Source organism: Natator depressus, chromosome 6, assembly GCF_965152275.1.
Source record: "Natator depressus isolate rNatDep1 chromosome 6, rNatDep2.hap1, whole genome shotgun sequence".
In the NCBI taxonomy this organism is placed as follows: domain Eukaryota; kingdom Metazoa; phylum Chordata; order Testudines; family Cheloniidae; genus Natator; species Natator depressus.
In genome coordinates, this window is record NC_134239.1 from 34,253,446 (window position 1) to 34,266,368 (window position 12,923).

Below are 12,923 nucleotides of genomic sequence, written 5' to 3' on the forward strand. Positions count from 1 at the left end.
ATCTGCAAATTTGCTGAGAGTGCAATCCACACCATCCTCCAGATCATTTATGAAGATATTGAACAAAACCAGCCCCAGGACCGACCCCTGGGGCACTCCACTTGACACCGGCTGCCAACTAGACATGGAGCCATTTATCACTACCCGTTGAGCCCGACAATCTAGCCAGCTTTCTACCCACCTTATAGTGCATTCATCCAGCCCATACTTCTTTAACTTGCTGACAAGAATACTGTGGGAGACCGTGTCAAAAGCTTTGCTAAAGTCAAGAAACAATACATCCACTGCTTTCCCTTCATCCACAGAACCAGTAATCTCATCATAAAAGGCGATTAGATTAGTCAGGCATGACCTTCCCTTGGTGAATCCATGCTGACTGTTCCTGATCACTTTCCTCTCATGTAAGTGCTTCAGGATTGATTCTTTGAGGACCTGCTCCATGATTTTTCCAGGGACTGAGGTGAGGCTGACCGGCCTGTAGTTCCCAGGATCCTCCTTCTTCCCTTTTTTAAAGATTGGCACTACATTAGCCTTTTTCCAGTCATCCGGGACTTCCCCCGTTCGCCACGAGTTTTCAAAGATAATGGCCAAGGGCTCTGCAATCACAGCCGCCAATTCCTTCAGCACTCTCGGATGTAACTCGTCCGGCCCCATGGACTTGTGCACGTCCAGCTTTTCTAAATAGTCCCTAACCACCTCTATCTCCACAGAGGGCTGGCCATCTCTTCCCCATTCTGTGATGCCCAGCGCAGCAGTCTGGGAGCTGACCTTGTTAGTGAAAACAGAGGCAAAAAAAGCATTGAGTACATTAGCTTTTTCCACATCCTCTGTCACTAGGTTGCCTCCCTCATTCAGTAAGGGGCCCACACTTTCCTTGGCTTTCTTCTTGTTGCCAACATACCTGAAGAAACCCTTCTTGTTACTCTTGACATCTCTTGCTAGCTGCAGCTCCAGGTGCGATTTGGCCCTCCTTATATCTTTCCTACATGCCCGAGCAATATTTTTATACTCTTCCCTGGTCATATGTCCAACCTTCCACTTCTTGTAAGCTTCTTTTTTATGTTTAAGATCCGCTAGGATTTCACCATTAAGCCAAGCTGGTCGCTTGCCATGTTTACTATTCTTTCGACTCATCGGGATGGTTTGTCCCTGTAACCTCAACAGGGATTCCTTGAAATACAGCCAGCTCTCCTGGACTCCCTTCCCCTTCATGATAGTCCCCCAGGGGATCCTACCCATCCGTTCCCTGAGGGAGTCGAAGTCTGCTTTCCTGAAGTCCAGGGTCCGTATCCTGCTGCTTACCTTTCTTCCCTGCGTCAGGATCCTGAACTCAACCAACTCATGGTCACTGCCTCCCAGATTCCCATCCACTTTTGCTTCCCCCACTAATTCTACCCGGTTTGTGAGCAGCAGGTCAAGAAAAGCGCCCCCCCTAGTTGGCTCCCCTAGCACTTGCGCCAGAAAATTGTCCCCTACGCTTTCCAAAAACTTCCTGGATTGTCTATGCACCGCTGTATTGCTCTCCCAGCAGATATCAGGAAAATTAAAGTCACCCATGAGAATCAGGGCATGCAATCTAGTAGCTTCTGTGAGTTGCCGGAAGAAAGCCTCATCCACCTCATCCCCCTGGTCCGGTGGTCTATAGCAGACTCCCACCACTACATCACTCTTGTTGCACACACTTCTAAACTTAATCCAGAGACACTCAGGTTTTTCCACAGTTTCGTACCGGAGCTCTGAGCAGTCATACTGCTCCCTTACATACAGTGCTACTCCCCCACCTTTTCTGCCCTGCCTGTCCTTCCTGAACAGTTTATAACCATCCATGACTGTACTCCAGTCATGTGAGTTATCCCACCAAGTCTCTGTTATTCCAATCACGTCATAGTTCCTTGACATCACCAGGACCTCCAGTTCTCCCTGCTTGTTTCCAAGGCTTTGTGCATTTGTATATAAGCACTTGAGATAACCTGTTGATCGCCCCTCATTCCCAGTATGAGGCAGGAGCCCTCCCCTCACAGACATTCCTGCCTGTGCTTCCTCCCGGTATCCCGCTTTCCCACTTACCTCAGGGCTTTGGTCTCCTTCCCCCGGTGAACCTAGATAACTCTATGTGGATAAATGGTGCAATGTATCAGACTATTTAATCTCACAGATATTCACGATGGATCATTAAGAGGACATAGCCTATATTCATCCCCATCTCCTATTTACAGATGATCTAAATGTGGGTCACTTATCTGCTGCCCAACAAACTGAGTATGTAGCTAAACAAAAAGATTTGTTATCCAAGGGACACAGATCTTTCTTTAGGCTCAATTATACATTCCTTTCTCATGGCAAGTTGTACCTGACTACAGAAATCACCCAGAGAAATCAGTGGCAGTATTTGTGTAGTAAGAATGACACAACTAATCCTCTAAGCAGGAAACCTAAGAAAAATGTTAAACGCGAATTCTTTTGTGCCAATGTTTGTTTAAATAAAGCTAAAAATTTGATTCTCATCTCACAAAGCCACAAAATAGAAGGTGTCCCATGACATATGGGAAATACCCGGTTTAAAACAAGGTCTAAAGATTTGCAAACAAGGCAAAATCAAGAATTCCACTGGCTTTCTTTGCTTCCTCCCCTCCCCCAGCAACCTGCTTGTTTTTCTTCAAATGAACAAAAGGAGCAATTGCCTCCAGTAGACTTCATTTTTGTAGCTGCTGTCTTTGTTTGTCTTCAATGCCCATTAAAATCCCATTCTTGAATCTCAAGCAGCTGTTTTTAAAAAAATATATGTGAAAGCTTTTCGGACGGAAAAAAAGGGGGGAGCCCCCACAGGGAGCCAGGATTACTAGCTACAAAGACATTTAAAGACTCTTCCACTCTTTTCAACACTTTACTCTTTGAGTATTTGACTCTATTGACAAATACTTTGGTATTTCAGTGGCTAAAGTGAACTTCATAAAAGAGGTCATGATCTAGCATCTAACCATTTTCCTAAGATTCATGCCTTGACTTTATAAGGAAAATCACAAATAACTGATGCAAATTGATTCCTAAGCAGCGTCCTTGAAGTTATTGTTTTTAACAGTTCACAGACTTTGGTCACATGGAGAGATGATGTGTCTTAGGGATTTATGTCTATTATCGTGAAAGCAAGCAGGTTAGCAGTATGAACTGCACTTTCCTCTCTCCTTTGAGAATTTATTGCCTGTCAGCTCTCTAAAAGTGAAAAAAAAAAAGTAATGTGTTGGATTTTAGCTGTGTGAAAATACATTTACTAATTGCAACAAATGAAAAGGCAGACAGGCCTTTTGTGTTTCTCTTTAAACATATTTTTCATACTTTGTCTTTTAGAATCCCAGTGTCATAGAACATGCAAACAATGGGAATCCGCTGTGTTTTCAATGGTGATTTCTCATTGCTTTGGATTCGCTCTCAAAACTAAGGGCATGTCTACACTTATTGTGAATCGACGCTGCAGTGATCAATCCAACGGGGGGTCAATTTAGCGGGTCTAAGGTGGACCGCCAATCGCTCTCCCATCGACTCCGGTACTCCACCGGAACAAGAAACGTAAGGTAAGTTGACGGGAGAATTTTTCCCGTTGACCCAGTGCAGTGTAGACACTGCAATAAGTTGACCTAAGCTACGTCGACTCCAGCTACATTATTCACGTAGCTGGAGCTGCATAACTTAGTTCGACTTAATCCCATAGTATAGACAAACCTGCATGGTGTTGAGCAACCAATGTTATGAACTTCCATAGAAGATGAGGTGCTCAGCACCTCCCCAAATCAGGCCCTAAATATACCAGAGCTATTCACACCTACTGACCACTAAAGAGACTGCTGTTAATTTTGATATACACATACCCCCAGACGGAATGCTCTTTCATTGTGTTACTACAAGGCAGCAGAGCATGCTGACACTCTTGATGTATTATGGGAAATTCAAGGAACAGTGCCAGCTGCTGCGTCACCTTTGCCTTGCGCACATCACTTGGGCTGTTCAGGGTGCCCCACCTACCACAGATCCAACACAGAATGTTCACTGGACGCAAGGGAGGCAGCTCTACTGGAATGATGTAGCCAAAATACATCAGCAGCACAGTTGTCAAAGCAATGGAAAAAGTTTCAAGAGCTGGCTTCCCCTCTCTCATTGGGAAATGTCCCAGTAGGAGAGGAGGCCCTTGATGGATGTTGTCAGCCACTGCTCCCCCTCTTCTCCGATACAAATATTCCAAGTAAATTAGGCACTGATAAGAAACTGTCAATGTTTAGACATTTGATCTTGGTCAGAGTAAGGCTTTAGTGAAACATGGTGAAAGTCCAGTCTGCACTACAGAACCAATGTTTGTAACCACACTAGTGGAGAGTCTTGCTGTAACCAGGCACCCTGATGTGTATTCGACATGCAGATAAAGCCATCAAAAAACTTCCAGGATGATGAATCGCCATCTCCTCAAGGATCATTTGGCATTTCCAGTTTCCCTGAATGACCCCATCTTGAAGTTACAGCTTTCCAACCCGCATCCCTTTCAGCACAATGACTTAAGCCTGATGTGGGGGAGGATCACTTCTAGGAGCAAGAAAGCAGTTCATTCTCCATGCCTGTTCAAGTCCTAAGATTGCTAATAAAGGGGAAATTATGGGGATTTTTTTTTGTGGTAAGTTTTAGGAACTACATTCTCAGAGCTGCAAACTGGGAGCCATTTGCAGTGCAAGGCAACAGTTTTATTGAATCTACTAACTCAATGCTACATATTCTTATGTGCCAGTAGACTGAATTCTTTCTAACAACTGTCTAGATATCTCTTTAACAGAGCCCACTTTAACAATATCTACAAATGGAACCATCAGACTAAGACCACGAAATTCAACTGCACCAAGACCTCGAAACAGCCATCAGCTGTTGAACAGAAAGATCAACTTTCAGTCAACCTGAACTGGATTTGAACTGACAGCCTTTAGATGGAAGATTCCATGCTCCTGAACCAGTGATGGCCTTGCTTTTAGCATCAACAACTATCTACCAGGAATGTATATGCAAACACCCAGCTTTAGGAAAGGTAGACTGCACTAGTAACAGATTTTCTATTATAGCCTGTCGTGTCCCTAGTCTAGGAATTTTATGTCATATTGTGCTCCAGTTTGGACCTTGGGAGCTTAAAAGAGGAAGGGTGAGGAAAAAAATGTTTTCTTCAAAAAATGATTCCTGACATCAAATGCTGAACATAACAGAAGAGTTTTCACTGGAACCCCCTTCAACAATATATATTAACTAATAAAACCATCACTGAAAAGGAGACCAACTAAATAAGAGATTGTTACAGGTATGTAGAGATTATAGCCCTAATTCAGCCTTTAGCTTCCGTGGGACTGCTCATGGTAGAAGATCAGCATATATTTAAGTACTTTGCTGAATCAGGGCCTATGTAACTGAATTCAATTGTGTGGGAGTAGGTAGAATCTCTGCCATGTCTTTTTCATTGCTGCTCTTATTATCTTGTTGTACATAATATTTGTCCAACCAATCTGTCCATCTGAAATAAAGCTAAAGCATTAGCTTCCAGAATCCCTCCCTGATCATTGCAAGGTTTCAACTTCTGCCTAAAAATCAAAGAGAAGGGGGGGAAATCATCTGGGATTGCAGAGGAGAAAGCAACCCACTCTCTAACCCCCACTCTAAACACCAGCAAAAAAATGTGAAGGGGGAAGAAAAGCTTAGGGAAAGAATGATGGGGAGACATTTAAAACAGAAATAAGAGCAACGCCTGGAGAAAGGAGATAAAAAATTAAGAATAACAAGGCAACGTGGAAAAGGAAGTAGTCAAATAAATAAAAACAATAAAATCCTGAGGAAGATCAGACGTTAGGGAAGAAAACCAAGAAAAATAAGAGTGGAAAAGAGATAAAATAGCAACTGTGTGAAGAAGGGATTCAGTCATTTATGGAAAAAGAGAACAAATATTGAATTTGGAGGGGGAAAATCAGACTAAAGGAATAAAAACTAATTCTAAAGAAACTAGTGCATATAAAAGAGGAAAATAATGAAAAGGAAAAATTGAGACTGAGTGAAAAAGAAAAATAAGTCAGAAGAGGCTATAACAGAAGGGAAAAAACTGAAAGGAAAAGGCTGGGAATGTGAATAATATCCAGATTGCAGGAATTGCTGCTAAATGGAAGGTAAGGGCCAGTCTACACTGTAGCAGCTTTCAGAGTAGCAGCCGTGTTAGTCTGTATTTGCAAAAAGAACAGGAGTACTTGTGGCACCTTAGAGACTAAGTTAAATAAAGTTCTCCTGTCTACAAAACCAACTCCTGGTTAAGCTACATGAGAGAATCCAGAGTTTTAACTGGAGCACCCAATACAATAGTTGTTACAGCACAGGCTGCACCTTTACCTTCCACTTAACGGACACCTTTTATAGTCTGGACGCTACTCAGAGGTGATAAATTCATCCAAGTATTGAGGGCCAGCACAAGGCCCTGTGACTCTGTAAAGCAGGCTGTGTGTACTGAGGTGAATTTTATTAAGAGGCAGTCTCCTAAGATTCCAGACATTTATTTTGTTCTAAATAGGATATTTGAAATTTCTGAACCGCAATCTGCCCTTTACTCAATATCCGCACCACAAAGCCCCGTCCATGCTAAGAGTCTACCTGCTCCTGTCTCTCTGCCGCTCCCTTCTCTTCGAACCAGTCTGTTAAAAATCCTGTTGCCAAAGTTATCTCCTACTCCTGTTATGTCCTTGAATCCGTTCACTGACTTGCTATCTCTTGCTACATAGTCATCCTCGCGTTCAAAGTGCCTCCTTTTCCATGTGTCTTTACGGTGCCTAGCACAGTAGCTTGGGACCTTCGGGAACTACCGCAAAACAAACAACATACTACTTCATCTCATACCTACCTACATCCCTGAACTATTTTTTCCCCTAATACCCCCGTCTTGCTCTCTACAGTACTCCAAATTCTTTCTTCTTACTGTTTTTTTTCAGCCGCTCCTTAGCTTTGTTCCTTCTGGCTGGTGGTGAGAGGTAGCAGTAGTCCCAGTGCCATTTTTAGAGTGTGCAGCCAAAAATGGTGCCATCGTCCTTAGTGAGGATTCTAGCCCTGTCCCTTTAGGGCCTATCCTTCCCACACGGAAGCTTCCATTGACTTCAGTGAGGCAGGATCAGGCCCCCAATGCAGACATTTTGCAAGCCAGCTTGTAAATGGAAAATAAAGTAAATGCAAAGATTGATCATTTAGGTTCCTCTCTGACGTAACAGGCAGAGACTAAGGGCGGACTGACTGCAGATGGGCAGAGGATCAGCCCTATGGAGGACAGAACTAATGAACTAAACTCATCCACTGCTAAACTTATGAAAGATTCAGAAAACTATGTTTTAAAGAGACAAAATAGATGAATTTGAAAATAGATCACAATGCAGTACCCTGAAAAGATTCCCAGGGCAGAGGCACAGAAAGAATGGAGCCCAAAGATCTCTGACTATTTTGTTAGCGATGTAACTGGAGAAAATGGAGCACCAATTCAGTTCCCAGTACCACTGAACAGCTTATCTGAGTCCCTCCTCTTGATGTTTGTGCTCACAGGGCCATCCTCTGTTTTAGTTAATGTGACAGAGGCTAGCCATGGCCAGAACAATCTTTCTTACCACTCTGCAGAAGCCTCCTTTTTTAGCACAGAAATGGAACGAAAGCTTCCTGAGTTTTAATGAGTAAGAAATGTCTCTGCAAATTACAGGAAAATAATTACACACATCCTCTCACATGGCTCTGCATGTCCCAGTTCCTATTTATAACTAAGCCACTACAGATCTGGATGACAGAAAATGGTTGCCAAGAAAACCAGGACATAGTTTAGCCATATGAGTTCTGATTTTTTGTGTGCAATCAATCTGCCCTATGATATTTCTAGTTTGCTCATCGACATATTAGCTAAGCGCCATTATCTTTTTCCAGTCAGATTAATTCAGGCAGCTTGGAGGCTGACATACTGTCCCAAGTTAAGTATGTTTTGTCTCAATTACCCAAAACGCCATAGTTTATAGCACCATGATTTTTACTTTTTCTGCCTTTAACCACAGTCAACGGGCAAAGTGGCTGCATTTCACAGTTGGTGTATGAAAGGAGTTCATATATCAGGATGAAGGATGTTGCATATAAATATCATATATGATATCAATAGAGATCTGTGAAATGGGTATGAGGAGAGGAAACATATGATTGGCTGGTAAATGGTATGATGAGGGTAATTATCTGGTAACACCTCACAGATTGGGAATCTTTAGCCAGTTTTTGCCTTCCCTTAAATCATTTGTCCATATGAGATATGCCCATAAACCGCTTCACTCCATGAAGAAGGGAACAACCATCTCAAGGTCCCATGCCCTCCCCAACTCTCTGCTGCACCACAAACTCCAGAAGGCTTGAAAGGACTTTCCCTCCTTTCTCCACTAGAAAGACTTGAAAACTTTTCAATATCCACACTCAGTGAAGTATCCAAAGCTTTGCCCTGCCTTATTACAAAGCTACTAAGAATGAAATGAAACTTCCAGCTCATTTCTGACATTCCTGAGCAGTTTGGGTGCTGTGTACGTCCAGCTCCCTTGGACCCGGCCTCCTTGCATATAAGTGTTTAACCATTAATTACATTTTCTTAATTATATGAAATTCAGAGATGCTTCCAAGTCTTCCAGAGTTTGCACATCCAGAGCAAAAAAGGGTTGCTGCTGGAAGACACACTAACAAAAAGTCAAATTTAGTTTGACAAGCATTTTAAAGGCTTATTGGTTTGCAATAGCAGTTACATAGTGCATACACCGTGCGACTTGAATTAGCCGTCATGGTCATTAGGCCCCTATTAAGATAACATCTGACCCTTCTCCCTAAACCTTTGTCCTTTGGAAGCATTCATCACTGGCCGCGTTATGGTGGCACCCGCTAGTACCAAGATCATTAAGATTTGCTCGGTGTTCCCCTATAAAAACCCTGCTTTCTGTGAGTCACACAAGGCCTCAACTAGCAAAGAGAATGTGATTTCATTAAAATCTGCTTTGGGTTGGGGACTAGACAAAGATGATATGTTTGCATATTCAGACACTAAGTGAGACTCACAGCAAAACCCATTAACATCATAATTAAAAAACATATTTGGTAAACTACAAGGACAATTAAAGATCAATACTATCCCCACTTCCTAACTCCTTATAGGCAATATGTCATCTACCAGGGAGTGCAGAATAGAGTACTTGCTCTACTTTGTTACCCCAATCACACATGCTCTGAGCCCAACATAAAATTCCCACTGTGCACAATATCTTACTCCTCCTTATACTGTTTTCCTTTTTTATTCTGGTGATGCTCCCTCACTCTCTCCCCATTCCTCAGTGCTCACCAATCCTGAGCAAGATGCTGAAATGGATGAAAAGCGGTTTGTCCCAAAGTTAGGTATGTTCCACACTGGGCTTACCACATCTGTTATCAACACGCATTTGTCCCATGCCACAGAACTCCTGTGGATTCGAGAGTCTGGGAGACTTTTCGGCCACTTCATGGTCCACGCCAGAGAGACGAACATGGAATTGCTCCCTGTTGATTGCCTTCCGCAAGGTTCTAATTGTTTTGCGGAGTCTCTTCTCAGTCCTTTTTCGAGCACAGCTCAAATCACATGTGTCTACAAGGTAACAAGGATGAAAATTAGGAGCAGAGGACTTCAGCATAAATGACAGCTGCGAGAATATTTGGTTTAAAACACTGGTCAATGCAAACAACTGAGAATGAAAACTGTGAAGCAGGGGTCAAATCTTTAAGGAGAACACCAGCAGGCCAGAAGAAAATGAACAAACGGATAATTTTTAGTGATCTTAGGAACTAGGCATATATATCATACTTTCCAAACCAGTAAAATGAAGCTTCAAAACAGGAGATACTTTTTGTATTATTATTTTTTGCATAAAGATGAAAGTGAAAGAAAGAAATTAAGGATCAAACTGCAAGAAGCCCTCCGTTGCATCTTGGATTGTTCTCCAACCAACCTGTCACCTCCTGTTGGTTTGTCTCAAGCTCAAAGTCCACTGTGATAAACATTTCTTTAGCTGTCGTGGGTCTGCTGACGGCGCCGAGAACTTTCATTCCAGAGCTGCATTTTAGGTTTACATAGTAGAAGCTCTCCATTACTGAGTTACGATAATCTGTATGAACAAAATTAAAGGAAGCGAAAGCTTGGCCAATTATGTTACTGGACATTCACTACAGCTCAGTAAATATTTTGTTATGAAGACTGCTAGGGGACTAAATGATTAACTCCACATGCTAATAAACTACAAGCAACTGGGCTGGATCCTTGGCTAGTGTACTTTGCTGCAGCTTCAGTGACTTTAATGGACCAATAACAATTTACACCAGCTGAGGATCTGGCCTCACTGTGCATAAGGTACTATCCACACTGAGATTAGAACCTTGCTAATGCTACCAGATGGCTTAAATGTAGCTGCCGTTAGCAGAGTCCTCGTGCATCTTTTTTGGCCTGTGTAAACATATTAGAACCATGGTATTCCCTGCACAGAATGTGTTAGTCATTAGTACATTTTTCAATGGAAAAACTCTTGCCTGCTCTGGTCTAAGAGTGTGTGAAAACTATACTAGCTTACCACAGTTTTTCCACACAACTGGGCCTAGTCCCAGTATGCACAGGCCTTACAAAGACTATTGTTTAAAGTTTCCCTAAGGAAACAAGTTCAATTTAAGGAAACATTCGGAGCACATTTTGGCTCTGGGATAAATATATGTTCTTGTTAAGTGTGTAGTACAGATGATCACTCCTATTCTTTCAAAGCCAAACAACTTGGCATGCTGATTTGATTCTTCATATTCAATAAAGTAAAAGTACCTCATTCTGCATCTTGTTTGCATTATAAAGAATATTCAGAGTCATCTCAAACAGTGCCCTGTGGGCAGATCGCATTGTCCCTCTTGTTTCCAGCTGCCTTTACAGGTTTCCAGCTCATCCTTTCACCAGAAAGAAGCTGGAAACAAGTGGGAGGAGCCAGTCTCGCTGTGTCCAGACCATTAGGACCTACTGGTGCATAAGTGGAAGAGAAGAAAATCAGGAGCCAACCTTGGGGACCACAGTCACCAGAAGGAGAAAAGCCAGGAGCTTCTTCAATGTGGCATCAGGGACACAGTATGATCATACACGTCAGGGCCCAGGGAGACAGAAGAAGCAGGAGATGTGACTGGGAAGAGGCATGGGCCGTAGGATCAACAAGGCAAGGAGAGGTAGTCTGCAAAGTTCTTGGACTATTAAAATGTAGCCCATGCCATGAAAATATTTAAGAATCCCTGAACTACAGCATTAGCCTGCTTACCTTCAGGTATACATCCTTACCTGGTATTATCTGTTGCAGACCTTCTTGAAACATCTCAGTCTTTTTCAAACTACATTTTCCTTCATTAAACTTAAAGGTTACACTTGTCTTGATGGTTGAGGTATCTTCTGAGAGAAACAAGAAAGTGTGACTTTCAAAGAGAAAAAGACTGAAAATACTAAGGCAATGTCAAGCAGGTCACTAAAATGACATTATAACCTGTAAAACTATCCATCACTAAAATACTGTTTTTTGTGTTTGCAGAGCTGGCATCACTGGATACCAGTTTTCTTTGGCTGGTAAGTTAGTTCATAACTAGAACTGGAGTTAACAAGCTGTGATATATTTTATTTAACAAACCAGGAACAATAACAATCATAGGGCAAGGTCCTCAGCTTCACTGAACTCAAAGGAGATACGTCAATTAACACTAGCTGACGATCTGTCTCCCTACGCTTATCTATAGTAGTATGCTTTATAAATTTTACTATCCAACTAAACAAGCTATATATGTTATATATAGCCAAAATATTTCCACCTGGGTGCCTCAAGAGAGGTCTAAATCCTCTCAGTCCTAAATCCTCAGCCCTGCTGTTCGCCTTAGCTACTGACCCTTTTCTGTATTCTCATTTGCAGGGCTCAGGAATGCAGGAGATGCTGGTGAAACAGCACGCAGACTTTGAGCAGGGTCACTGTACGTGTGTTGTGCACACTCGGGTAAAGAAGAGGAAGCAAAAAAGAAGGTAATAAACTGATGGAGAGAACACCACAAAAACTGAATAATATACCCCTGTTTTACACTGCCCTACTAAAAGAGATGAGCCAAGTCATGCAGCATGTAAGTCTAGTAATTACCCAGGCAAGTAGATTCATTTGTATTTTGCTGTTTTTTCTTAAGCTGAGAAGAGCTGCCACAGGTAAGAGTGTAGGCGTCTTGCATTCCTAACAGACAGATTATACAGGCAGACATTAAAGGCAGGATGCAGGCTATACACACAGACTGGGGATATCCAAACAGGTTTTAAGACATTAGCAGTGTGCTGATCTTTATTCCCTTTTTAAAAAGGAACACTTAGGTAATTTCCAAAGTCAGAGCTTGGGGTAACTACCTGCATCTTTTTAAATAATCAATGTTTTAAAAGAGGTCAGGTATAAATGTGGCTTTGCCCTCTTGTTTGTACGTGGTCCTTAACCAAAGGCCGGTCTTGGTTTCCTGTTCCCCTGGACACAGGGACTGGGAGTGCCGTGCAGGCAGCATGCTCAGATGCAGAGGATCGAGTGCCTCACTTTCCTGAACTATGTTGGCCAGTCGTGGAATGCCACGGACAGCACTGGAATTTCTATCAAATCCTCTTCATCAAAGAAAGCATCGGTTATGATCTAAGGGATCTGAGGGTAGAGTAGTTATACAAGTCAGAAAAAGGGGGATTCCTAGGGCTCCGGCAGGGACCTGAAAATCCCTATATAAACACAAAAGGTTTCTCTTTTTTCATTACTTATTACAGGCTTTTACAAGAGTAAGTATTGTTATTCTTAAATTCTCTACATAGCAGCACATATTGA

At 42.4% G+C, this 12,923-nt stretch overlaps 1 protein-coding gene across 4 annotated transcripts in view; it reads right to left on the minus strand.

The window, feature by feature from the left end:
• Positions 1-12,923, minus strand: part of SCUBE2 (signal peptide, CUB domain and EGF like domain containing 2) — a 69,619-nt gene that overhangs the window by 21,206 nt on the left and 35,490 nt on the right. For 2 of the 4 annotated variants that reach the window (XM_074955016.1, XM_074955015.1), the window contains 4 exons: positions 12,216-12,302; positions 11,381-11,488; positions 10,029-10,184; positions 9,464-9,667 (listed from right to left, as the gene is read on the minus strand). In XM_074955016.1, the coding sequence (XP_074811117.1) occupies positions 9,464-9,667; positions 10,029-10,184; positions 11,381-11,488; positions 12,216-12,302 (555 nt within the window). The remainder of the gene's footprint in view (positions 1-9,463; positions 9,668-10,028; positions 10,185-11,380; positions 11,489-12,215; positions 12,303-12,923) is intronic. The other 2 variants (XM_074955014.1, XM_074955017.1) reach the window with 2 other exon arrangements.